Raw genomic sequence first — 27,375 nt, 5'->3', positions numbered from 1 at the left:
GGCACAGCAAACAGACAGAAGCTATCCTACAGCTTAAGAACAGATCAGTCTGCAGTATCCACGCTAACACTTTAAACATTAGCAAGAAAGTCAGTCAGTAGGGAAACAGGAGCTGAAAAGTCGCAGCTCTTCCAGGTGAAACAAAATGGGCAGCGCGATCTCGTCCGGGCAGCTTGATGAAAACTCAATATTCCAATCGTGTAGCCTAAAACTTTTCATCGCACATCAGGGGGGGTGATGCGATGAAGCGATGACATTTTGTCTCACCTGCAAGGGCTGCAGCTACTGCCCATTCAACCCCCCACCCGCCCCGCCTCCCTCAAACTCCCACCTAAATTAGACAGTGTGTGTGTGTGAGAGAGAGCAAAGGGAAGGTCAGAACCTACCAAGACTGCTAGCAGGAGTCATGCACAACACTGACCCTGTTGTGTTCATGCAGAGAAAGACAGAGAGAGAGAGAGAGAAAGGGGGGAGACAGAGAGGGAGAGAGAGAGAGAGAGAGAGAGAGAGAGAGAGGAGGAAATAAACGGGTTAATCGAGAGGAAGGAGAACAACAAGGTTAGACAAGACAAAAAAAAAGGCTCGAGGACTTCACTCAGCTCAGTTGCTACAGTTACTGAGGCGATGTCAGCTGATTATGAAAGCAAGCAGAGACATTCGGTTGTTGGGTTATTTTTTTTTTAGTTAGAATACTGTTCATATGCAGCTGCAGCAAAGATAAACATAAAGCAAACTCGGGTATACTGTACGAAAGACTGTGGCCAAGTTTAGCAAAGTGCAAATGTAATGAATGTAAATCTTTCCCCTGTTAACACAGTCTGTCTAAAACTGCCTGTTTCTCCATTTTTCTGAGTTTTCCTGAGGTCAGAGGATATTCATTTTTTTTTTTTTTTTTTTCACAAATTGTAGAGCTGGCACAAATTTGTGATTTCGGGTCGCGCGATAATTAAAAAAGACTTGAGCGTGCTGATGTGTTAGGTTCAGCCTTTTACAAAGTTGTTCTGCATGTTTCTAGTTTTGTCATTATTCTTCTTGCATTTTAATAGCTGCACATGATTTAATTATCATATCATATATAAGCAAACTGATGAAAAATAACCAAATGAAGGAAAAAAAAATGCATTTTTTTGTAAAAAGAAAAAAAAATGAAAGAAAACAACCGAAGAGGTGTGCCAGACAGCAGCATCATGCAGAGTCAGTACAATGATGTGCACAGGCTTTCCATCCAGATATGGATCAGATGGAGATACGTGGGGTTTTTACTGCACCCATCACAGAAATAGCACTGTCAAATACCCCCTGAAACTTTTCTTTTGATCTAAACTTTGAAGAAACCCCACCTATCTGAAATTTAACAGGTTAGTAAAAAAGGTAACTGTGAGCCAGGCTACGCCCCACACACAGAGGGAGGGATGGATGGATGAGGGACCATCAGGTATCTCATAACAAAGGAAACAAAAAGAGCAGGTAGGTAGTAAGAAGAGCAAGGGATGGGAGTCTTATCCTCGTGAGTCATGAGTGTGGCTACAGGCTACCAGATTAACTGTAGTTAACTCATTTAGCAAGTGACTCAAAGGCCCTTCAGCTACTGCTAGTTTCTGTGTGAGGAGCAGTGAGGGTGTTTATTTGTAGGGAAAGAATTAATGTGGAATAAGGGAGAAGACCTGAATAAATTTGGGTAAAACTGCAACAAAATTACCTTAAGAACAACAATAATCAGCATATTTTGTATAAGATGGTTACATTTTTGCTTTTTTATTATCGCATTTGTGTTAGACAAGTTGGGCATGTTTTACTCCTTTGTATGCTTGGGGGATTAAACTGGCAGGTGTATCATATTGAGGTGGTAATATATGATAGCTCTCATTGCTCTGATCAAAGCTTGCACTGCCCTTCCACCTGGCAGCAATTATGTGTTTATATTTGCAGGCACTAGATGAAAGTTTAGGGATGGCACAGGGAATAGTGAGCACTCAAATTAATCCACGCCAAAAGATGAAAATTAGACTAAACAGATGTAAACGCTCATGTGAGAATCCCTCTTTTAGCACGTGACGCTACAAAACAACACCTCTGGAGGGTAGCTGTCCATCTGTGTGTGTGTGTGTGTGTGCATACCTATGAATGGCTTCTATGAGTGTGCGTATCTTACCTGTGGGAAAGAAAGCGGGCTGCTGGAGCTGTGCGTTGGCCAGCGCCTGCTGGTAGTGCAAAACACTGGGGTTGAACAGGGAGCTCGCTCCGTTGCTCTTCTCAAGTGCTGGTCTCTTTGGTAGGGGCTGGAGGACACCGTGGGGGAATGCCTAGCCACCAACGCACACACACACACACACACACACACACACACACACACACACACACACACACACAACAGGAGCACAGCAAATTTGAACTGTATACTTACACAAGTCGATACTAACATTTCCTAAATCTGGTATTTGACTATGCACAGCACAAGAAGGCAAAAATGGAAACTTGCTGTAATTATCACAAGGACAATGAGAAACTACACCATAGCAAGGCAATCGTCAACAACAACATTAAAGAAAGTAGTTTGATAACTGGAACTACTTTAACATTACATTGTAGTCATTCAGTTAATAAATGTACAGTACAATCTAGATTTGCCACTGGTGATCATAAATGATACATATTTATACATTAAAGTCTCTTACAGGGTTTCACAAAAACAAAAGAGCCAAATTAAATTTTGTGAGTGGCTACAGTACAATTAAAGAAGCTACATGCAAAGCAAAAGGTGAAAGGTCAAAGTACCAGGTCTACAGTTGCCTCGAGGGGTCGCTTCATTGCTTTGGCAGTCGACTGAGTCTTTAATTAGCAGGCAGCGAGCACATGATGGCAGTGGGCCAATGGGATTCAAGCGTATTAACATACAGGTAACAGCAAGCAGAGGTGCGTCATGGGGGACAGCATTGCATTGTGGATAGGTGAGAAGGAAAAAAACAAAAACAAAAATAATCTGAATGCAAGTATACCACATACAAAACAATAGGCATGCACATAAACAAAAAAATTGGCTTTGTTTACTTTAAAGAAACATTGCTACTTTTTTGAATTAGTACAAAAGCCAAAAAAAAAAGCATCTACATTAACCTTTAGTTAAAAAAAAAAGAGAAATATACTACAGTGTACTCTGCAGCTACTGGGAAAGCATTTAGTAACTACGTCTGAACAGCTGCCTGAAACAGCTACACAAGACAGGAGACTAGTAAGCTAAACACGACTGACTCGCACTACGAATACTAAACTGACACTTGATGCGAGATCTGCGCTGAAGTTCTCGACAACCTTCAAAGTATGACACTACAGACCTACACACGCACAACCGTTACAGCGCTCCTGGAGAAAGCTAACCTATTCGATGAGGCGAGGTGGTTCAGGGGGGGGGCTGACAAATGTTAAAACACACACAGCAGCCTGGGATGTGTGTGAGGTAATAAATAGTCTGCCACTGTAACCAGCAGCAAGAACTGGATACCTTTTGTGAAGGCAAATTTAAAAAACAAACTACAAATTAGTAAAGTTAGTTTAACAATCACATCCTTCTCTGGAGCGTCACATCCTCAAACTACATCTGCGTCGTGAGGGTGTGTGGCTTGTTAGTGTGATTATTGAACTCGGGAAGGTGAGGCAAAGTTATAGTTTAATAACATAATGTGGAGCTCTGTTTATTAAAATTCCTCTAACTCTAAGTAAAAAAAAAAAAAAAGTCATTTTTTATCAAATTATTGTTTTCGCTCATTTATTTAAACAAAAATCCTGATATTTGGTGTTGCTGCTGAGAGGAGGAAAAAAAAAAAGATGACATGGGTGTGATGAACACACAGCACTTCTTTAAGGGTCCATGCACAAGCCTATGCTTCATGTATGTGGGGTTTTTTTCTAATAGTATGTAACATCAATAATGCATTTCTGATGCACTGCGGTTAAACACTGGGGTTAGTTCAAATGAAAGATGCTCTATTAAAGTGACATGAAAAGCAAAGATGACTGCGTTCGCCTTCGCAATGAGGAAAAAGATCACAGCGTGGCGAGCGACACGTAGTGTGGCACAGTGAGACAACATAATCTCAGCGAGAGGCTCTTTTTACTGTAACTGTATCAGTTAATGTGTAACCTTATCTACGGTGTGCTTTATCCTATTTGCTTTAGATTTTAAACAGCAAATTGTGGATAATGGTTTTACCTATTCACAGCAGTGCAGCAAAATGGGCTTTTATGAGTCTCCGCTTCAATAAAACGACCAAAAGAAAATTGGATTAAAGGTGCTGACTAAACAACTCATTGTCCTAAGGTTGGCCCCTCTCACCTCTAGCACAGACTCTGACTGCACAAGGTAATTTGGGAATTGGGTCATAAAGTTGATAAACTGGGGAGGAAGACAGGAGGAGTATGAGCAAGACGATACACTCCCAGCATAAACTAAATCTTCAACTGTGTTCCCGATGAGCAAGTCGATGAGCTAAGTACTTGTAGTACCTTTAAGAAAACAGCGCTGTCAGGTCAACGTCAGGTTACAGCGCCTTTGGGTCTCAAGGCCTTTTTCTTATTTATGGACGCTTCAATTTGTTGGTGTTTTCCTGCCTGCATGCAGCTGCCACTATGTGCACACACTAAACCTGCCTGATCATCCACACTGTGGATTCATGAAGGAAGAAGAGGGGAGAGCAAGCAGCAATGGAGCCAGCCGATGAGAGGTATGTGCGACGCACAAAGCATGCTCATGCCATGGAGGGGAAAAAAAAAAAAAAAAAGTCAGTGAGCACACTGGCGCAGTGCAAGGTGTGCGAGTGCAGCAGCCACAGGGTCATTCAAAAGAAGCCGCTCAGAGGCTGGGGAAAGGCGGGGCGCAGCCGAGATATGAAGCCAAACTCTTCTCCCTGTCTGTCTGCCTGCCTTGAATTCTGCCTGTCTGCCTTTTCTGTCCCTCAGTTTGTTGGAGAATTATTTATTTTTTTTGTTCCAAATAAAGGCAGAGGTGGGTAACCACACCCCCTCCCCCCACCCCCGCCCACCCCACCCGTGATGCTACATCCTCATCCATCCCAAATTCAATTTGCACTGATCTGCAGAGAACCGCACTTATCATTGAGAGCAGTGGGGTGGGATGAGGGGGTGAGCCAGGATATTGTCTTTGTATGAAACAAGGGCATTGGAAAATAAAAGAGGACTGCAGAGAGATAATAACAGATTGTTCTTGCAGCGTTATACTGATTTGTTTAGGTCTCACTAAACCCTTTTTATTGTATACAACGGCCACTCTTTGGGATGACTATTGTTGGTGAATTGCACACTGGAGTCCACTAGAATAAACCCGGCAGAGGTGGGTAGGTTTTGTGCAGTAATAAAGCAGTGCTCCACATTTTATGTTACTGTAGGTGACATGGTCAGCAACATGTGTTTAGATATTGTGTAAGTCAAGATGATTTGTATTAATGTTCTGCTTTCAGAGGGCCTATGTGTTGTGTACTAGCATAAACTTTGCTCAGAAGGGTCTCTGATCTGAAACCATATGTGCTTTGCATAGAGGCAGGCAGCACTAGGCACAGCAGTTTTATTACCAGTTGCCCTCTGCTATAATAAATTTTACTGCATTGGGATATACTATATATACTACGTTGCTCTTCCTACCTATAGCCATAAAACTTCCAATCATCATTTATTTGATGCACAAATAATATAAAAAAATGTATAAAAGTCTTCCACCATCTTAGCTCTTATTAGAAAGGTATACTGTATATAGGAGCTATAAAACAGCCCACCAAATTGTTACAAGCTCTTTCACTATAAACACTAAACACGCAGAAACCTTGTGAATCTACTAAGGTGCCGTTTACACGAGGCCGTTTTCACTGGAAACGGTGTCGTTTTGATGCGTTTCAGCCTTTCGTTTACACGATGGCATTTCAGAAACGATCCGCGTTTACACGAGGACATGTGAAACGATGAAAACGATGTAGTTCCCATGCCAGGCCACAAGTTGGCGTTGGTTTTCTCTTTGCAGTTTGTTTACGCAAGACGCGCATGCGTGGAGTGACACAGTAGGTAGTGCGGCAAATTGTTCATTACTTACAAAACGGCCAATGTGAGAGGTTTTGTGTGGACAGATGATGAGGTTGGATCGCTGCTGCACACAACGCTGAATTACAAAACGGTAAAAACACAGGAAAAGCATAAGAAGCACTCGTGAATCCGCGAGTACTGTTTATCAGTTTGCGCGTGCGCGAAAAACTGGCCGTCGCAACCATAGTGCGCATGTGCGAGTCGAGCGTTTTCAAATCACCCCGGTTTCAAGTGTTTACACGAAAACGCAAGCCGGTGCGTTTCTGAAACGCTCCACTCTGGACCCCGTTTCTGAAACACATCGTTTTCACTCTGTTGTCGTGTAAACAGAAGGGCGAAACGCATCAAAACGACACCGTTGTCGTGTAAACGCAAGGCCGAAACGCATCAAAACGACACCGTTTCAAAATGAAAACGGTCTCGTGTAAACGGCACCTAAGTTTGTGTCTTTCCTGCTCTACCGCTGTGACGGCACGCGACTCAGTAGGTGGGCTGTGGCTCTCACCATGGCTGCAGCTGTGGCAGCAGCTTGCGCAGCCACAGCTGTCTGGTTGGCCTGGTGTTGGGCGGCCTTAATCTTGGCCTGCAGGTGGGCGGGGGGGTGGAAGTACTTGCACTTCTCGCGAGAGCAGCGGCTCTTGATGTAGTCCATGCAGACGGTGACCGTGTTGTCGCTGGTGTCGATCATGGGGCTGTCGCTCGGGTGGGCGAAGCGGCAGTCCGTCTCGCCGCGAGCGCAGTTGCCCCGCTGGAACTCGCGGCAAACCTGGGAGCGGGGAAAGTCAGATGGACGGACGGACACACACACACACACACACACACGTATGTATGCGTGCACAAAGAGAAAACAAATACACACAGAGACAAAACTGTGAATGCTCAGGCTTTCAGTGCATCTCAGGAAACTAAATAAGGCCGTTCTCATTGCATTAGCCGGCTCCAGTTCCATTTGTTTCTTGTCATCCTCTTACTGCAGTCAGCCCACTACCAAGGTGACTCAGGCAGACAGCAAAAACTTGATGAAATTATTAGATTTCTTTTTTAAGCTTCTGACATTTTGACATCTGACTGAAACATGAGGGATTTTCCAGTTGGGAAAAACTTTTGGCCAAAGGAAAACCACCAGCATATGTTTTAAACAGTATACTCATTCTGGGTTTCATTTACTCAAATATTATCTACACTTCTGTTAATAACATGATATAAAAAAAAAAAGAACAGAAAAATGCATACATTTCTATTCAATAAGATAAAGCATGCTCACTGCCTGTACTGATCATGCACAGTCAACCTCTATATGCATATTTTAATACTGCATGATAGAGCCAAAAGATCTTCTTTCACACAACGCCTATATGATAGCAACAATAACAATTAACAGCACATAATGAATTAGGCTGTGTATATCACCTATATGGGAAAATATTAAAAGCATTCTGTATAAACATTTGGCATATAGATCTATTTATAGTTGTGCACTCCTGTCCCAAAAAGATCTATGCAGTAACGCTGCTCTCCCAAACTTTATCAGCAATACAGGATTTCAAAATAAAACACATTATATGCGTGATATTAAAAGGGGAAAAAAAAAAATTCCCAAACTTGATTTTGCTGCAAAAATCTTTTCTGTAAAAAATTAAAGAAACCAGACGTGTGAAATATTTCCATGCACAAAAACTTTTTTTTTTTTTTAACAGACTATGAATTAGTTTTGGACAGTGTGAAAAGGACTCGACAAAATGTAAGAAAACCGCAGTGATTGTGGAATCGCTGAACCGGTCGGTGTTCAACTGCTCAGAGTCTTGGGCGTAATCACAGGGGGATCTGCTTTTGACTTGCACTCTGGGACTGAGACGCACACGCACACATTTGCAGGCACACACAGACATAGACACACACACACACACACACGCGCGTGTGCATGCACGATGGCTTTGTGGGGGAGTGTAAGTGTCTCAGAGGGATACTGTTTCATTAGAGGCTGCTTCATTCAGTTGCTAAGTGATAGCACTCTGCAGAAAAACACATACAGGCACACACCTACGCATCACCTCTAGGTCTTAGGGAGATTATTGTTTATCTTTATAAATATAGTGGGAAAAAAAAAAAAACTGCACTGCTTCACAATTACCGAGCTATTCTCATTCAGCGTTGTTTGCCAGGGGGCAGATGGAGACGGCTGAAGTTGCTGAAAGCGTCCCAGTCGATACTGCGTCTGTCTAGCAAGTAGCAGTTTATCTTGAAAAAATTCCAATTAAAATATCTTCAACAACACTATCTTATTTATGACTTCTGTAAGGGATAGTGCAATCACGTCTCTTAAGTCATGTTCAAGGACGTAGCTGATATAAAGAACTATGAGGTGAGGAGCCTAAGAGTGATGTTTCTATGAAGAATTATCTCCTGCTGAAGACAAAGCCCGGACATGTGGTGGTTATAAAACAGCTACTGCAGTTACAAATCTTGCAGGCTTTTTTTTTAAATAAAAGAAACATGATGTGAGATTTAATTGTTTTGCTCCCACTTGACTTTTTCGGAGCCCGAATTGTTTATTTGGGCTTATTCCGAGGCAACTTCAAAGCGTATTTATTCATGTCATTTATTACTTGCTTATGTAACAGAATGCTAAAAAACTTGTTTCCCCTTTCAGGTCATTATCTAAGGCAATTTATACTACAAGTAGCTGCATTCAAAAAAGCAAATTCAAAGAGGAAAGTTAAATCTTTTTTAAAGGTTGTTGGAGTGCTTTAATGGTGCTTTGAATTTCTATATGGCTGTATTGTTTTTGTTGAAAACTCTTGTGGTAATTAAGGAAGTACTTTGCATTTTTTTTTAACAGTATAAAGAAAATCTTTTGAGAGAATATGCATGTTTTTGGAGCTTCTGCACCAGAGAGGGTCCTGTAAATGCTCCTCAACTATAAAGGATACTCATTTATAATCACAGTAAGATGCTACATTAATTACACTTCGTAGCCTCAAAGAGCACATTCACTATGATTAACTGCCATGCACGGGAATTCTGATCAGGTGGGTCACCTCCAGCTTGTCAGTACGCAGAAGTTTCTGGTTGGCGGAGGAGCCGGCAGTCACGGAGACGGGCGGGCTGCCGGGGACAATAACCGGGGTGCTGGGCAGGATGTCTGTGGGCACCAGACCCATGCTGTGGGACATGGGAGTCAGGTAGGGCGTGTAGCTTAAACCTGCGCTGGACCCCAGCCCCTGGCTGACTGGAAACGTCTGCTGCAGATAGAGAGGAAAACTGCAAGTTTATGGCTGCTCTTTCAGTAGCTATTTTCCACATCCTTAATTAAAATGGTACAGATAGATAAAAAAAAAAAAAAAATAGCAGAACTGTAAGATGATGGATGTAGGCAGGGATAGTGGGAAGCGGAGGGTGAAAGGCAGAAAGAGGGTACAGAGATGAAAAACAAAGAGAGAAGTAAGGGGAAAGAGCAGCTGTGCAGAGAGATTCAGGAGAGAATGTGGCAGGTAGAGAGAGAGAGAGAGTGGGAAAGCTGGGGGAACAGAAAGGGATAGGTATGAGAGAAAAAAGAGAGAGAGAGAGAGGAAACGTGCGAGTAGAAACAAGAGAGGTTGAGCTTTTTTTTTTTTTTTTTTTTAAATGTTCTGTATACTGGGAAGATTTTGCTGAGCGTGCACATTCTTTTTCAGTTACACCTAGCCCTACACTGATGCAGTTAAACACAGTCGCACCTGGCAGCTGCCCAGTGCAGCCGCTGCTGACTGCTGAGCAACTCCCAGAGGGCAACTGGGGACTTTTGTACGTTGCACAAGGGCATTACAACAGCAGCGATCCTAAAAACGAATCTCTGATCTTCAGAGCCTGGGATGCCATCTAAAAACAGTCAAATCAGAGAGTTTAAATAACAATAAAGCACCTAATCAAAATGCTGTGTGACTGTACTTTACTGAACTGTATTTTCCTCAGTGAATCACAATGCTTGCCATTTAAAGCTGGCACTGGCATGAAGGGTAACTGCGGTCAAAATTCTTTTCTGGCAACAACTTTAATAAATTAAACCAGTTATGACAACAGGCTGCATGTTTTAACAGGACCAATGCCAAAACTTTTAAAGCTAAGCACAACAATGGAATTCACTGCTGTTTTCTTAGAGAGGCAGTCAATTCCCACAGCAGCGAGGCCACACTAACCACAGGTTGCATGGTGGTGCCGGGGATCATGAACTGCATCTGTTGAGCCAACATGGCGGCGGCTGTCTTCTGCTGGATCAGGTTGTTTCGCCCGTTGATCTCCAGCTGGGTCTTCAGGTGAGCGGGTGGGTGGAGGTATTTGCAGTTCTCTCGTGTGCAGCGACCCTGAGAAGAAGTAAACAAATGTGATAGAAGAGAGGAAGGGGAGAGGGAGAGAGAGAGGCAAACCAGGTCATTATTGGACTGAAAACTTCCAAGTCTCTCAGCAACAGAATGCACTGAAAAGAGGCCAGGTTTTTGTTGATGAACCTCACTGTGGGTCTGCCTGAGGATGTGGCAGATACGTGGGCACTGACTCCAAAACATCAGGTGCTTGAAGGCAGCATACATATTCATACAGAGAGTGAAATATAAAAATCATGGGGAATGTTTGTGCTTTAGAGTAGAAACAATGTTATGAAAGATGATTACCATTTGATTTGCTAGCTTTTTTAACTGGCAGGTTAAAAGGTCATGCTTGCAACATGGACACACTGACTAGCTAGTACTCATGGCAGATAAGAAAATGACAGGGGCAATACACAAAGGCTCTACTTCTCTAGGAGCAGTTTGTGATCTAGCCATCACAGCTAAAATCTCTGCAGCTTTTTGATGGACAGATTCTGTGATATTCTCTGTGGAAATGCAAATGCATAGTTGGCAGGGTCAGGCTTTCAGAGGCCCTGGTGGACGAAGGCAATTACACTGTCAACCCAGAGGCTAACGGCAAACACAATAATCCAATATGGATCCAGGCTTCTATGCTTGCTGCAACGAGAGTGGGCAGAAGAGAGGAGAGGTCATGTGGGAGTGACAAAGTGAATGGAAGTGGGAAAACAGACTGTGGAGCTGTTAGGAAGATGGTAAGTAAAGGTAAGGAAAGAAGCACTGGAAAAGATGTGGGCAGAACAGACTGATAGCAATTAGCGCAGAGGCCAGTGGCCAAGGAGACAATAGGAGAGATGACATAGCTGGCATGACACAGCAAGTCTTGGTGAATGTGAGGGAGGGAAGAGGCAACTGAAGCTAAACTCAAAGCAATGGGGCTGCTGCTTTGTCCAAATGACCCTTAACTCCATGACACAGATGAGCCTCAGGGCAGTGGCCTGATTAGTATCATGACTCCTCTAATTTCCTCTTATATAGAAGTATGACAGGTCTGCCTAGTTTCCATGCAGTGATTGGTTATGACTGAGTTTAATTACTCAAGTGCTGCACTCAAACACTATTTCCAGTCCAGACTCAGACAGACAAAATGACAACAGACCACCGGGCACAGCCATGCACAGGATGTGTCTCATGCACTGTGGCGGTCTGGTGTGTGCAATGATGTGTATTATATTTGACAGGGTATGGAGACTCCAGCTGAGCGGTGCAGTGACTTGTGAAACTGCCAATGAAAAAAATAACCCAGCCAGTTTCAAGTGAAGTGAGGAATGTATTAATATTATATCGATATCCTGATATGATTATCAGTAAGCTGTAAAGAGTATATGTGGATGAGTTGAACCCCAGTGCAAATTGTTGCTGCTAATCCACTTAAGTGTGCTTCACTGTTATCTTAAAGGAGGGCTATTATGCTTTCCCCTTTTTTCTGTCAGATATATGCTGTTAAGTTTCAAATGATGAGGTCAGTGTATGTACAAGTAACTGACACGAGCCAAAAGCTCAGGTTTCAGACTGCTCTAAATACTCTGCTTAAGAAAGTTTCTCCACTCTTGGGTCTGTTTGATGACAAGTGTGGAGATCCTTAAAGAAAAGACGGGAGAAACACCCTTCAACCAACCTTTGCTGTTGCATAGTTTGCCCTCTAGAGGACACTCTACAATTTCCAAGAGTCCAAGAATTAAAAATATATAGTTGGAAATAAGCATATTAGGTCCCCTTCACATGCCTGGGTAGTTTCAGGGTTCCTTTTAGTATTTTGAGTTGAACCTGAACTCTGGAGGTAGATAATACATTATTCCAAAGCATATAACCGCAATAGATCCCGTGGAGTGTGATGCAAATGCACAAAAGTATGATATGGATCGTTTCTATTAGCGCAATGGCTTTAAAGCTCAAATTGTGGGGAATTGGAAATTGAAGCTCAACTTGTCCAAGTCTATACATCCACAATGAGAGCCCTGATCTTCTACATTAAGTGGGCGGGGCAAACAGGGAAGAACTTTTAATCAAACATGGCTCAAGCTATGAGCTTGGCTCTCAGTAAATAAAAAAATTGTCTTCAGGTCTCATCAAAGCAAAAACCAATATAACTTAGCTATAGCATTCTTCGTGACAGTTATTAAAAGGCACTCCCAAACACACTGTTAGTGTTGTTCCAATTACAATTGATTGGAAGCCCAAGAGAGACGTGCCACAAAAGATATTAAGTCTGTAAACACCACAAGCTCCTTTGCAATCATTTTTTTCACATGAGTAATAAAAAAGGCAGAGACCAGGTTCAACACTCACCGAAGACCTCGGTGCAGCTCGGTAATCACGAGTCAGAAGGGACTGACCTCCAAAACCTGGTGTCAGAGATGCAGTGAGCCAACTCTGGTCTCTGGGCTGGCTCACTACCTCCCTGCTCCTTCATGGCTCACATGCACAAAAAAAATCACACCTGCCCACACATACGCATACTAAATCACTCAATTGCAACAAGCATCACCCACACACACACAAACACCGGCACAAGGATACAGGCTCACAGACTTGCACTTAGTTCTGTTCAGGCCTGTCCAGATCAGAGGAATAATGTTAGCACTGGACCAAAAACCTCAGAGGTGTCCAAACTAATTGGAGCCGTATGCACCGTCACAGTAAAAAGTGACAAAAGGTGTGTGTGTGTGTGTGTGTGTGTGTATGCTCTATGTGTGTTTTGTGTATCTGTGTCCGCAAGAGGGGATGCGTAGGCAGGTGTAACTGTGTGTGTGTGTGTGTGTGTGCGTGTGTGTGTGTGTGTGTGTGCAGGAGAAAACTGTGTGGGCGGGTGTGACTCTGTGTGTGTGAAAGGGAGCTGGTGCTGAAGCTGAGCTCTGGACAGCATCCCAAACTGAGTCTGCGGGGAAGCGCAGCATCAATATCGCGCCCCACAGAGATCACAGACACAGACGGACACAAATAAAGAGACACGCAAACACACACACACACACACACACACACACACACACACACACACACACACACACACACACACACACACACACACACACACACACCACAGAGCCTCACCACACACCTTGTCGCTCAGTTCACTCTAGACCGCACTCTGGAGCCACTGCCTCCCCTTTTGCTTCACATTCAGTTCATCCACAGCCACTGAATGACATACGCTTTCTGCAACAGCTCATCATCAGCCCTCACTTTAGGGTGATGAGGTAAATGGAGGTGAAGCTGCTTGTTTTATAGTTCTCACTAAATGCAGGCCCTGAAATTGAAGAACTTTCTCCTTTTATCTCGTCAAAATTTATTTGAGAGCCTTTTCTTACTGATGTATTCATGATCTCTCACAGCACTGTGCTTGGTCTTTGCATAAATTAGTTTTAATTTATCCTAGTTATTGTCTAGTCGGTAGGTGGAAGAAGCAATAAAAGTAAGTAGCTTCACAAGGGCTGCTGCAGTGAGAGAATTCAGTGAACGAGTTTATTATATAAACATTCTTTATTTGCAGGCGATTGCGGCATACAGTTTGTATAAGTTATATCTATCTCCACCCATATTTACCATGGTGTTTAAAGCAGGAAAATCTGTGTACAGAAATTTCTCAGTCAAGAAACTTGTGTTTGCTTGTAGGATTACTCAAAAACCTATTGAGTGATTTGCATTCACATTTTACCAGAGGTGGAGATCGTCCCACCCTAGAAGTGACATGTGGAGTCGATCCATATCTGGATCCAGGGATTTTTTGGAAGTATTCTTCACTATTGCAAGACAGAGCAAAAACTGAACATTTGGTGCCACAGCTTCAAATCAAATACAAATCATATTTAAAAGCAAAGAAATCCTCCTGATATTCTCAAGAAAATATTACAAACTGATCTGAATCCAGGTAATCTTCTGGAACCAGAGACACAGTTTATGCATGGGTGTGTCTCTTTTTGTTACAGCACCAAATCTTAAAATATGCTAAAAGTTAGCGTTGACACAAAAGTCATAGAACGTATATAGATCAGTGAGAGTGGGACTGAAGCAGTTAATGCCTCAAAGGTTAGCAGATGTTAAGACATGCTTCTGCATTGGTGTGGGTGTGTTGGGACTAAGGCCCCCGGGCAGTTGGATACCTTTAATAAAAGTAAAAGTTCACTTCCTGGTTGCTAATATGAAAATGTGATCCAGGAAGACCAGTTTGAGTAAATCAGACTCAGTGGGGATGCACTGATTGTGAAGCTCTGTGCTGCAACACATGTCTAAAATAACAATTTAGCCACTAATGATACCAATTTTTTTTAAATTTTTGCTTTTGTTCTTATTTATTACCCTTCTTGTTTTAACAAATCAATCTTAATAAGATTAATTGACCTGTTTTAAAATCTTTCTTCATCACACAATTTTTGAACGCAGCCTGAATAAATGATGTGAACGTCAGCAGGGCCGATACTGGGTGATACTAATATTGGTGCATCCCAATTGCACATTGCTATGAAACATGGCAACACTGAAAAACTGTCCCTGCAAAAATAATGTTATCTGTCTTGATTACTGTGTGGTAAAGGGTGGCAATGTCCTTTTAAACTTGACTACATGTACAATGCACATACACCACTGTAATCTGTTTGATTGATTACCAAAGTTAACATATCAAAGTGTCACATTTGTGTTATTCAGTGTCTTTTAAGAGCTTAACCTTCTGCAGGTCTCAGTGAAATCATGAGGGGGGATGTGGATTGGCTATAGATATGTTTAACTGAGCCTCTTGGGTTGATAAAGCATCAGAAGAAGAGATGAGCTCATTTAAAAGAATTTCAGTTGCGTTCAGACTGAAGATATAAGGTGAGGGAGTCTAAAACTATATTATGGGCTAAATCCAGACATAATAGTTCATGTGGAACAGTTCAAAGCAAAAAGAATGCTAATAAAAATGTACACCCCAAGACATCTAATATTCATTATACACCTGCAGGAGGTAATTTCAGGATATTGGGCACAGCAGCAAATAAGGATAAAGATCTAACATATGCCTAATTGCACACATAATAATAACAATTCCTGCTTAAATAAAATATGGTGAGGCCAACTGCAGTTACGATGTAGTGATGGCTATACATAGCAATTTGGAGCGTGATAATGATGCTCGTGAATGAAGGGTCCGGGCTGCAGTTTGAAATACCACACTTGACGATTCAAAGCACATAAGATGAGGTAAGCTTTGTGAAAAGGCGCCGCTGCATCACACATAAAAATGGAGAGTGTTTATGGCTTTATGGTTTAAGCAGTGAGGTGGTTCACCAACACACCGATGACGATGCTAAAAAGCTGTGGCTGATGACAGTGCTGTGCCATCATCTGGTTTTAAGCCTTCATCCTTTGAGAGGGTGGCAGACACATGCAAATACACAAACTCCCACACACACACACACACACACACACACACACACACACACACACACACACAGAGTGAGTGCACTATGCCTTCTGTCTAAGCCACCCACTCAGAGCGGCGCACAAATCCATTCATTGTGGGCATTGCGTTCGAGCAGCTGTCTATGAAAAGGATCTTTGAAAGCACCGTGGCACCTCTGTGATTCGCGCGCCGGCCGCCGGTGTGTAGCCATAGCTACACAGCGAAATTATACCTTTCTCCAGGATCGCTCACATGGCAATTTCTTATTACAGGCTGTAGGGCTGCCCCTGTGTGTGTGAATGCTATGATCCATGCTTTGGGATACACTAATAACTGCTTTGATTCAGATTGGATAATTATCTGCGTCGTAGTGAGAAACAAATGACAGTGAAGGAGAGATCAAAGAGAAATTAGGGGTTGCTTTCACCTGACATAAAGCCTCAGTTCAAGAGCTGATAAAACAACACATTACTCACAGTATGTTCTTCAAATCCCTATAGCCAGCACCGACAAAACAGCACTTACTGTTCGCCAAATTTTCATATAGCAGTATTGTCCATAAACATGCGCCGCACATTAAGGCTGCTCCGGAGGGGAAAGGGATAAAGGCAGCTAATTTCATAAGGATTATACTCACTTCACCCATTGAGGCTCCTTCAGTCATTTTTGTAATTAGGGTGCCTTAATTATTTCTGGAAATCAAACATGGCAGAAAACATCTTCATTGTTTTTAACCTATAAAACAAGCCTCAAAGTTAAATGCCTTTTCTTTTCAAGAGGTTTTGTTCATGCACATTCCTTGATATTTACTGCTGATATGTCATTTTCACCATATTCTCCTTTTAGTTAATGTGGATAAGTCTGAAAGACCTAACACGCCGTTTTGCATTCCTCTCACGCGACTAAACAACATGTAGCTTACTTTAATAAATATATCTACAGACTAATATATAATTAAAACATTTGCAGTCCTAAACTCATTCATGACACTGAAAAGAAGGATAACTCATTTTTTTCTCAGCAATCCGCTGATCGTGCTCCAAATCAGTCACGGCCGCACAGTTGACAAACCTTTAGCAAAGAGGGAGAGGGAAAAACGAGGCAAACATTTACTGCAGCAAACATGCTGGCATGAGAACACAGAGCACACACACGCACACACACACACAAAACCCTTTTTACACAGTGACAGAGTGCTGAGGAGGGTACAACAGTTCTTCTACCCAAACATGACAGAGCTATCACAGCGCAACACTCAAACTACGGCGCGCAGATATACAGAGGCAGGGCTAAGCCCACAGAAAACATCCTCTGACCGTGTGATGCACATTTTAAACTGCCACTGCTGAGAGCTACTTTGTTGTGATTTTTGTCCTTTTCTAATTTTTTTTTTCAGTGTCGGCTTTGGATGTCTGGATGTAGCTCCGCAGTCAACAGACATCAATTTAAGGGCAAATGTTTTCATATTGGCAGCCAGGTACGGTGCAACAAAGGCTGATTATCTTGTGAGTTAGTTGTGGCTGCTGAGCACCTGTTTCAGAGCCACACTTAAATGAATTTACTACTATTGTCATTTAAAGTGATAAAAACCTAACAAAAGGTCAAATTAAAACTATTTTTTTAATTCCACACAATAATTACTTCTACAATTACAAAGCCATAATTACATTACAGCAACTTCTGGAGGAGGCACACATAAACCCACCCTCAATATTATAAAATAAATTCATAATCCTGGCACCCCCTTCACCCTGGCATCTTCGTGATTGGTAGAAACCCCTTCCACGACCCCCCCCTGTCCCCTTTATCAGCCTGGCTGAATGGTCAGAGTGATGACTGTTGTGTGTCTGTGGGTGGCACAGACACAGAGGGCCAGTCTTCCACCCCCTCCGCAGAATAGCGCTTCACTTGTGGGCCCCTCCGTTCACCACTGTAACATTTGCATTTTACCCTCAATGGGCGCTCTATGCTCAGCGCTGCTGGAGACAGAGAGGGGCTGCCTATAGGCTGCAGCCGACAGAAGAGCTGAAAATGTTCTCGTAAAGACGTCTGGAAACGCGCCTTCATGTTACACTCCTGTGGTTTCGATCACCAGTAACAGGTAAACAAGGGGCCTGGTGCTTATCCCAGATTGATACGCTACAAATGAAGCATTCCTTTTCTTTCGCACATCAGCACTTCAAACCAAGAAACAATATTGATCAATTAGGTAGTGTGGAATCTTAAGCGTCCTGCGATGTGAGTCTGCACGCACGTCTCCATTAAGCCCCCCATTTTCGCCAGCAGCACAGAGAAGCTCGGTAGGCTTTACGTTTCTTAGCCCTCGTGATGTTTTTTCTGATGCGAGAACAGCTCTCAGTGACACGATCAATGATCAATGACTGGCAGTATTGGCAGACTACAATCCTGAGGAAACAATGAGGGAGGAAGATCATAGAAGAAAGAGCCTGAACACATGCAGGGTCAGCACAAACCAGCCACTGGCTACATGTTGGTCGAAGGCTTTAGAGGTGAGAGGTCACAGAGACGGGACTGCGACTAGCAATATTTCAAGTCCAACACAACTACCTGATTCTGATGAACCCCAGATGTATAACAGAAACATTAAAATGCTTGCAAAGGCATCTTTTGTGGACCTTGCTTTAAAAAAAAAAGCTTCTAGCTTTTGGTGGGGTTACATCCATCAGAGAAACTAACAATGTCTTCATCCCCGCATTTATCCGATTGCCCTTCTCAGCATGAAAGGAGGAGGGCTGCTGTGAGAAACTGACTCAAATTATTCTGACGTGAAGCCTGTGATATGTGTAATCCCTTTACAGCATAGCCAAAGAACCTGTTGTACCCCAACTGTCCAGCAAAGAAGGGGGTGGAAAGACACTCGTGCTCTCTGTTCTCTCAGTATTCCCACATATCTGCTTCTTTTTCTCTCTCCTTCTCTGCCTTGTCTCAGCAGTATGCCATTTATATCCAGCCTTTAACGCTAAGCCATTAGCATTGTTGAGAAATGACTTGTGGTCTTCCTTTTGCCAGGTGTTTTGCTTACAGGTATTTGTACCTGCGGCTATAAATATCCAAATGAGAACATTTCTTGGCTTGCAACACTTACAGTGCTGAAAGCTTAGCTTACTTTGAACCCGAAATGTTCAACACATTTTGCTTTTTCTAAGGCATCAATAAAAAAAAAGAGTTGTTGTTCTTGTTCATAAAGTCCTTCTTTCTCTCCCTTCTCAGTTTACTCTAACAGTGTCTTCTTCCAGGGACTCTTAACAGCTGGTTATGGGTCAGCCTGTAACAGTTAGAGGAAACCACTTTGGTGAAAGCCCCCAGCTATGAGACGCCAACAGGACAGGCACTCCTGTGCTCAGAAGACCGAAAAAAGAAAGAAAGAAAAGCAGACCCAGTGATCCCAGCAGCCAGTAAAGTAGTGAAGTGCTGGATGCACATGGACAGGGCTTCCCCTTATCCTTGAACCCACAGAATGCTCCCTCTTAAGGATCTTGTTTTGTTTTTAGGCTCTAATGGATCTGTTTGGGCTAATGGGCCTGTTTGAAGCGGTGAGGCCCCGGGACAGCAGGAAACACTGAAAATCCATTATGAAATGATAGCCGGAGGCTTTTTGTTTACATTTAGGCTGGTAATGGAGAACAGGAATCAATGGTGAACAGCGGGAGAAAACTAGTCATTTAAACCTAAAACTGTGGCATCTCCAAACTTCTGTGCAGCTCTGATTACACTCTGCTCACCTTTGTTTGGCATAATACATACTAAAAAGAAAAAAATGCCATTGTAATGGAAGGAGACCTGATATTTTAGAAGCATCTGCTTTCTTCACCTTCGTCTAAGACACACACACACAGCAGACACACATAAGACATGTGTTGCCTCAGCAGTAATTAAGTGCCTTTGTTTCATGAGCTGTAATCCCTCAGATGAACGAGTGGTAGTGTTGCTGACACGCCTGAGATTACACAAGGAGAGGGAGGGGGAGAACAGAGAGTGGGAGAGTGGGATTAAGGTGATATAAAGTGTGTTGTTTCTTCCTTTCTTGTTTGTCCTAGGATGCCTGGATATCATGAATCTTTCTCCCACAGGCCATAAATCTAAACACTCCCACCTCCATCTGAGAAGTGCAATAAAGCCTGTCCTTGCTGATCAAGTGTCTTAAGAAACTGGATGTGTTCTTTGTTCTTGTTTGAACTAAAACATAAACAAAGAACACAATCTAAATTTCATCACACTGTGTCCTTATACGTCTGTGTGGTAACATCACTGAACAGTTGCAGCATGTTGTGCATCAGCTGAAAATCACATGCCCGTGTTCTCACCACACAGAAATGCACTGGGAGTCTTCAGTAAACTCAATCCATAAACTGTATATAAAAGAAGTGCCTTAAACCTGCATTATTTCTAAAGGCCAGCAGGTGGCAGCACCTCTAGTTTGAAAAGGATGTATTTAAGTATACGGGCAAAAACCCTTTAGCGCGTTTGTTTGTGACTTTCCCGATGACTTTATCATCTCAGCCACTAGTTTCTATTCTTATTGAATACAAAAGTACATATATTCTGTAATTTATGAACCATGTTAGAGGTAACAAGGAAGATAAGGCAAGGAGTATATATATATAGTATATATATATATATATATATATATATATATATATATATACTCCTTGCAGGTTGTGAAACAACTTAAAGTTTACCCGTCAGTGGATCGAGGATCATAACAAAAGAGCTTTCGTGCAGCAGCCAAAAAAACTGAATGATGGATGGCTATAGTAACTACCCATGCTGGATATGAGTGTGATTGTTGTAACTGTCTTTTGAGGAGGCAATGTTCAAAGTGCGGTTGCAGCAGCACCGTCGTGAGGCACCTGCAAAGCCCCGGTCCCTGCTGCTAATCCAGCTGGAGGCTGAAGCCTTGCTTCAGTTAATCTGATCATCTGTGACCTGCTGAGACATGAAACCCACCCTGCAGAGCTCATTTACTCGCTACGCACAAAACCTAAACAAGCATCAATGCAACACACACAGGGAGACTGGCATGAAGCTGACACAGACGCTCACAATCATACAGCATGTTTGAAGTGAAGCAGCTGTCTCACTTTCCCATACACTTCTTCGACTATATATCCTGAAGAAAGGCTCAGCTATGACATTGCCACCTCTCAGTCTGTTGATAAGTGAGTCACAGTTAAAAGACTGAGGCATTAACCTGCTTTCAACAAGCTGTCATTTCCCTATGCTGATCCTGTTAGCTCCGCAATGATACAAGGGTAGCCCTACAGCTAACTTCAACTAGCCATAACAGTGAAAGATTTCATAGAAATAGGTTATATGATATTGATGGCCTAGTTTGAAAAGAACTGTGCCACATCCCCAAGAGGAAACAGCAGAAAGCCATTAGGCCTTTTTTTAAATTTCCTAATTTTGCATTTGTTAACAGATACAATTTCAATCATTCTCTAGCGATCAAAGGCAAAACGGCTCCACGGTGGTGCAAAAATAGCACCAAATGGCTACAACTGCTAATGAGACAAATAAAATAATGTGAGAAAGTGGGAGAAAAAAAAAGGCTAGCCTACATCTTATTTCTCTGCTGACACTATCGACCGCATGTCAGAACATGTTGAGGAGTTGTGTAAATCCATAAAACAGATAAAGGAGGATAATGAGATGGAAGGGAGAGAGGAGATCTATTCATCAAAGCCTCTTTCTAACACACTCAGCAGATAGGGGCAGAAACATTGGACGGCTGCTTACTCTCCTGTTTGGAGATTAAAGCTTTGGTTGCTGACAAAAAAAGTTGAGAAGTGCAGGTTTATGATTCAAACTACAAAGAAACTCGACAGTTCTTTTGCTCAAGAATGAATTTACAATCATAGTAATATTTCAGTTAGGGAATATAATCTTGTATCTTTGATCATATTCTCTATATGTCTCAAAGTTACTTATGTCTAATAAATATACGGTAAGCGAGACAAACCACACTCTTTCTGTTTCTCTGACTAATCAAGATATGATAAAGTGGACCTCTTACTGAAATTAACACATTCAGTAAGGGTGGGAATACCAGCAGAAAACATGGCTTGGGAGTGGTTGCCAAGCAAATAGGGCAGCATATTAGGGCGATACTGGAAGCACGATCCACTGCCAGAAGTCTCGCCTACACCGGAGGCGAAAGCCATTCAGGGTGCTCCACTGATTTTATTTTACATGAAGATGCCTCCTTGTCAGTTCTGTTTTTCAGACAGAATTCAGAAAGCTGAAACACTGTTTGCAAGTGCCTCAGTTAACACAGTACCTTGCTAATAAGTAACTAATGCCTCTTTTCCACTAGTACCTACTCGGCTCGGCTCGATTTGACTCAACTCTACTTGGATTCGGTTGTTTTCCATTACAGCTGAGTACTGCTCCAGCAAGGCGGCCTGAACGCTCTGCGACATCAAAGTGTCGCTCCGTCTAGCTGCCACTGGATTCTGTAGTCAGCCACCGAGGACAAAAACGTCTGTGTTGGTTAGTATGTAGCCATTTCCCTCGTTACCGGGTTTCAAAAACGGCGCATTTAATTCTTCATGTAGTGACATCACTGCCTGGCCAGTCAACACCATGCATTCTGTTGACGTCACATTTTTGGCTCAACTTAGCTCGCTTGGAACCTCGGCTGAGTAGGTACTAAAAAATACCTGGTACCAGGTACTTGATGTCGTGAAGTCTAACTTTTAACCAGCTAAAGGATTGCTCTTTGTCTTTCTAGGCTCAGTAGCATAGTGTTTTCCATTTCAATAGCCAGAGTTTCCACCTTGTACACTGTTTCTGTAGCAATGAAAAAGGAGTACCCATACAAGAAGGATGAAATAACAAAAGTAAGCATGTGTTTGAGCTCAGTTTTTTATGACAATCAGGCAGCTAGCAGCTAGCTGTGTAATTGTTTCTAAAGTCTCATTTTACATATTTACTAGTGTGGATGCTAGATGTACATGTAGTGATAGTTTACTATTTGAAAACAAAAGCATATTAATGTGGACCCCAAATAAACCAGACAGGGACTGAAACTGAGGCATCATAAGTGCACAAATGTCCACAGTTTACAGACAAGTTTTGTTTTGTATATGCAACCATTGGTGAATAAGGTGTTTGTTCAATGTGGTGATGAGGCCACTGAGGCCTCTTCTCCCTCCTGTGGGCTGAGGAGACTCTAATCCCATATGGAGATGATACAAACAGTCCTCATAAGTTTAACAACGCTGGTGAAGAGAGAGCAGAAGGAGTGCTTATGCCTGGTTAAAGCAATAGCTGCCCTTTGGTCAAAGAAATAAGCTCAATAAACCGCGGTACAGTGACTCAGCCTATGAGCTGCAGGGTGTGTTTTATCTTAAAATCATCAGAATGAAGCAAACATATTGATCACTCTATTCATTCATGTCATCACCTCGCCCTTTTCCTGTTTTCTCTGAGGTGAGCTTTGACTTACCTCAGAGAAAAAAAAGGAGCGAATAAGTCCAAAAGAAAGCAAAAGCAAACCGAATTCAGTCAGAGCTATGGAAATGCAAACAGAGCAGGATTAGAGAGAGGCAACATCTGTTTGTTTATCAAACACACACAAAAAATGTGTTTTTGGGGTAAGATGGAAGCAGGAATGAATCACAAGCAGTGTGCACCTGATCCGAGCGGTTGTTAAACCTGACACTCTTCCTACCATGCATGTTTTAACAAATTGCGGTGCCAATTTATGCTCACCACTGTCACCGCTTCTCTATCTCTCTCGCCCTCCTCTGTACCACCTTCATTCCCTCACCCACCACGGGTTGAACCAACTCTGCGAGGGTGCGCGCTGCCAATTAGTGTCTCCCACCTGTCGCCATGGGTCACTGGAGCAGGCATCTGCTGGGTGTGAAATTGGTCATCTCACTTTCGACCATGAACTTTTCATGCACCCCCCCCAAAATCCTCTTTGGCTCAAAGACACACCCACAGGCACAGAAATGTTGCTATGACCTAAAGTTGACCTTTATGGTATGGCCACCCTCTGTGATAAGGGAAAGAGGCGAGAGAGTGATACAAATAGTACCTCTAGCGTGGTTTTTAAATAGAATAGGATACACATCGACATATATGTTTTGGGGCATCAAGGGATACACAAAAGCTTTCATTCCTAGAGGTCAAAGATAAAATGATGTGCTTTGTGTGCTATTAGGAATGACAAACCAAAACTACATAAATAGGACACAGGTGGCTGTAAACAGGGCTTATCCTTTATTAACAAACATCGATTTCATTGTTGCTGTGGGAGTTCATACTGAGCCAAGCCAAGAAAAGAAGCATCGACAAAGCATCATTTGAGAACCGGTACTGAATAGGAATAAGCTGAGCATGAAAACATTTGCAAAACTCATCTTTCCCTCTAAGTACGCAGCTATAAAAGGAACCTATTATGCCTTTCCTACTATTCTGCAATATTCTACAATGATGGAGATTCAAAAATAAATAAAAATTCAGCATATGTATACATGTGAGCCAAGGGTTTAGGCTTCAGACAGGAACTGTATGACATTAAAGATAGAAGATATCCTAAATATGGCCATCTCAGGCACAGCAGGCCAACTCACCCACTATTCCAAACTTCTGTGTGCGAGGGGCAGCCAATCAGAAGACAGCTGGCTTAAAGGGAGGTGAAAGGAGGCTATAGCAGGTGGTTTAGACAGTGGACGAACTAAGGAGCAGCACCAAGAGCCTGTATAAGATACATAAGGATGATTATTAACTGTGAACCATGCAAAGCTACTGCATTAAAGTCCAACAATTAAAGAGAGGTCCAGTTTAAGCCCTTCATTCACTAATACAAGAGCCATTTACAGTGACGCCAAGACTTTCATCTAGACAAGCTCTATCAAATTACTCCAACATGCAGCTGCTTTAGTCTGGCCTATTAAGCTTGATTTTCGAGACAATAACTAGACTGGCCTTGAAGTAACAGCCTACTTACAACCTTGTGCCACTGACTGCAACAGCATACCGGTTTGGGTGATCAGCCATTTTAGACATGATCTCATCACTCTGATTCAGTCCATATTCCCATTCAAATAAGCGATTATCTCTTTATTATGTATACAGTGAGGGCCCTAAAGATTGGGTTCCTAGTACAAAACACCAACTATTTAAGTGTCTTTTTTTTAAAGATGAGGCCTCCATTTAGCTCATCAGTATCTGCAGCGCAGCAGACAGCATAGGAAGGCTTCAAGAAGTAATTGTGGCAGTTTCCACTTATACCGCGCAGTCCATCACTGCCACTCATCGAGCCTGAATAGGATACGTATGAGTCAGAACACTCCTGTAATGGAGTTCACACAGGGCACACTCCATTGTTGCTCCTCTTTTTCAAATGCAAGCCCACGTCAATCACTGTCAGTGTAGTTTTTACTTCTTACTTTATTAGCAATGTGATTTTCACAGTGACATACCAACATGTAGGCTTTGACATTCTCAGCAGTGCCATGTCTTCACATGGGATTGGGATGTCATGGTAGGGCTGGTTTACAAGCACAGCCCAATAGTCATTTAAACAAAAAAAAAAAGTGGAAGGCCTCTAAAGATTGCCTTTCTGTTGCCTCATTAGATGAAGCCAATTAAGGAGATCTTTGTCTCATTATAAAGGCTGGCCCCTAAGAGACAGCTGGGCCTGTCTGTCTAACTGTTTGTAGCTCCCAAGGTGCATGCGCCTACAAGCTGAGGGTGGCTGGGTGGAAGCATCTTGAACTCTGTGCCTCTGTAAGCTTGTCCATTTCCTGACCACTAGAGAATTAAAAGAAGCTTGAGGGAGCAGTCAACACATTCCCTGTGAAATGATTAATTCCAGTGTTTAAAATGGGCTACAACAAATGCCATATGCTTCAGTATACTGGCAATACAGTGAACATACTGCGGCTAGCAGTAGGAATCGCTTGCCCTTCCAGGGGGAAAAAAAGAAAAGAAAAAACAAAAAACAGAAGGCCGAAGATAATGATTTTCCAAGCATGATATACAGTAGATTTGTAAACTAAGGTTAGGTTACAGTGAATAAAGCAGATAAATACATGCTACTCTCAGAAATCCCGAGTCCGTCTCTCAGTGATGATGAAACTGCATATCAATAATTAATGGGACCAATACTAAAGGTCAACCGCACAGCAAGGCTCCTGCCTCACTCTGCCATAGATCTGCCTTCAGCTCCACTGCAGAGGTGCTCACAACAGCAACAACTACTGCAGCAGTAAGGGAGATTGAGTCCAGCTGGCTTTGAAATCATCAAATGTGAGGACAGCATTGATTCTGCAGCACTGATTTAAGTTGCCTTTTTTTTTTTTTTTTTTACAGGCAGAAAAAAAAATAATAATGCAGAAAATCGAGTACTTTATCAGCACTGTGGGCAGCAGAGAGGGATGGAAAAAGAGGATGACTCAGAGGTAGTGGGTGGACTGAGACCAGGTGAGACACTGGTACAGCAGATGGGCAGATTTTCAGTGCTCAGTATTTCCATCATGTTGCAGGCAGCTCATTGGATAAAGAACACCTACTATTCAATTTGACATTAAATAACAGTAGTGCTATACATTTTTTTTTTTTTTTTGTTTAAAAGAGAAGCCATAATAGGCTTCAAGATCAAAACTGTAACTCCATTACGTGACATAACAAAGGCTGCACATTAGCAGAGAGGGAAGTAGGCAGACAGTGCTACATACTGGACATGCTTATCAGCCCTCATTATAGGACTAATTGGAGCAATCTAAAGTAGAAACCCCCTTGGTGTATTCTTGATAAAATAACACAATTTTCCCAACTATAGCCTGACATTTAGTTTAACAAAAGTAAATACCGCTTATTCTCATCTTTCTGATGTCTGAAAATGCATCATTTGTCCAACAATTTTCATTTGGCTCCTTATTTTATTTTTAGGTTGGCTGCCCACATCAAAAGGAAACATTTTCACCAAAAAAAAAAAAAAAAAAAAAAAATCTTGTTGCTAGAGCACAAGACTTGTAAGCAGCAGTGCCAATGGCACCCCAGCAATCGAGCTCTGATTTCTCACAGCCTCAATAAAGCAATCTCAAAGCAGCAAACAAGAAATATAGAGCTGATTTTGTGGAGTTCATTGGCTACAAATGAGGGAAAAAAATCAAATGTGGGGAGTGTGGGCAGACTCGCGTAAACGACGACGCTGAAGCACATTGACCAACACAGATGTGGGTCAAAGCAGTGGCCCAGTTAAAATATCAGCGTGCGCTCTCATGTGTCAACGTTTCTGATCAGCAGCAGCAGCGGTGCAACTTTTTGAACTGATGTTAAATTAGCTTCAATTTAGCATCAGTTAAAAGAAAAAGAAAAACGTGAACATTTTACATATGAGGAAGACAGAAAATGAAAAGCTATGGCAGTACTAGGGATGCAGTGCCCCCATAATAATATTCATTATGAAAGACTCTCAGCTCTTCATCAGATTATCTTTAAATATTTAGTCAGCACAAACCTTTTGTAACACAACAGAACAAGCAGAGA

At 42.4% G+C, this 27,375-nt stretch overlaps 1 protein-coding gene across 13 annotated transcripts in view; it reads right to left on the bottom strand.

The window, feature by feature from the left end:
- The window catches only part of LOC115794613 (muscleblind-like protein 2a), a 51,646-nt gene that overhangs the window by 6,551 nt on the left and 17,720 nt on the right, over positions 1-27,375 (bottom strand). For 4 of the 13 annotated variants that reach the window (XM_030750228.1, XM_030750237.1, XM_030750221.1 and 1 more), the window contains 6 exons: positions 10,260-10,424; positions 9,123-9,326; positions 6,590-6,850; positions 2,776-2,829; positions 2,153-2,303; positions 387-422 (listed from right to left, as the gene is read on the bottom strand). In XM_030750228.1, coding sequence (XP_030606088.1) covers positions 387-422; positions 2,153-2,303; positions 2,776-2,829; positions 6,590-6,850; positions 9,123-9,326; positions 10,260-10,424 — 871 coding nt within the window. The remainder of the gene's footprint in view (positions 1-386; positions 423-2,152; positions 2,304-2,775; positions 2,830-6,589; positions 6,851-9,122; positions 9,327-10,259; positions 10,425-27,375) is intronic. The other 9 variants (XM_030750261.1, XM_030750267.1, XM_030750289.1 and 6 more) reach the window with 5 other exon arrangements.

The sequence above is a fragment of the Archocentrus centrarchus genome, chromosome 2 (assembly GCF_007364275.1).
Source record: "Archocentrus centrarchus isolate MPI-CPG fArcCen1 chromosome 2, fArcCen1, whole genome shotgun sequence".
NCBI lineage: Eukaryota > Metazoa > Chordata > Actinopteri > Cichliformes > Cichlidae > Archocentrus > Archocentrus centrarchus.
This window is presented reverse-complemented; position numbering and strand designations above follow the sequence as displayed.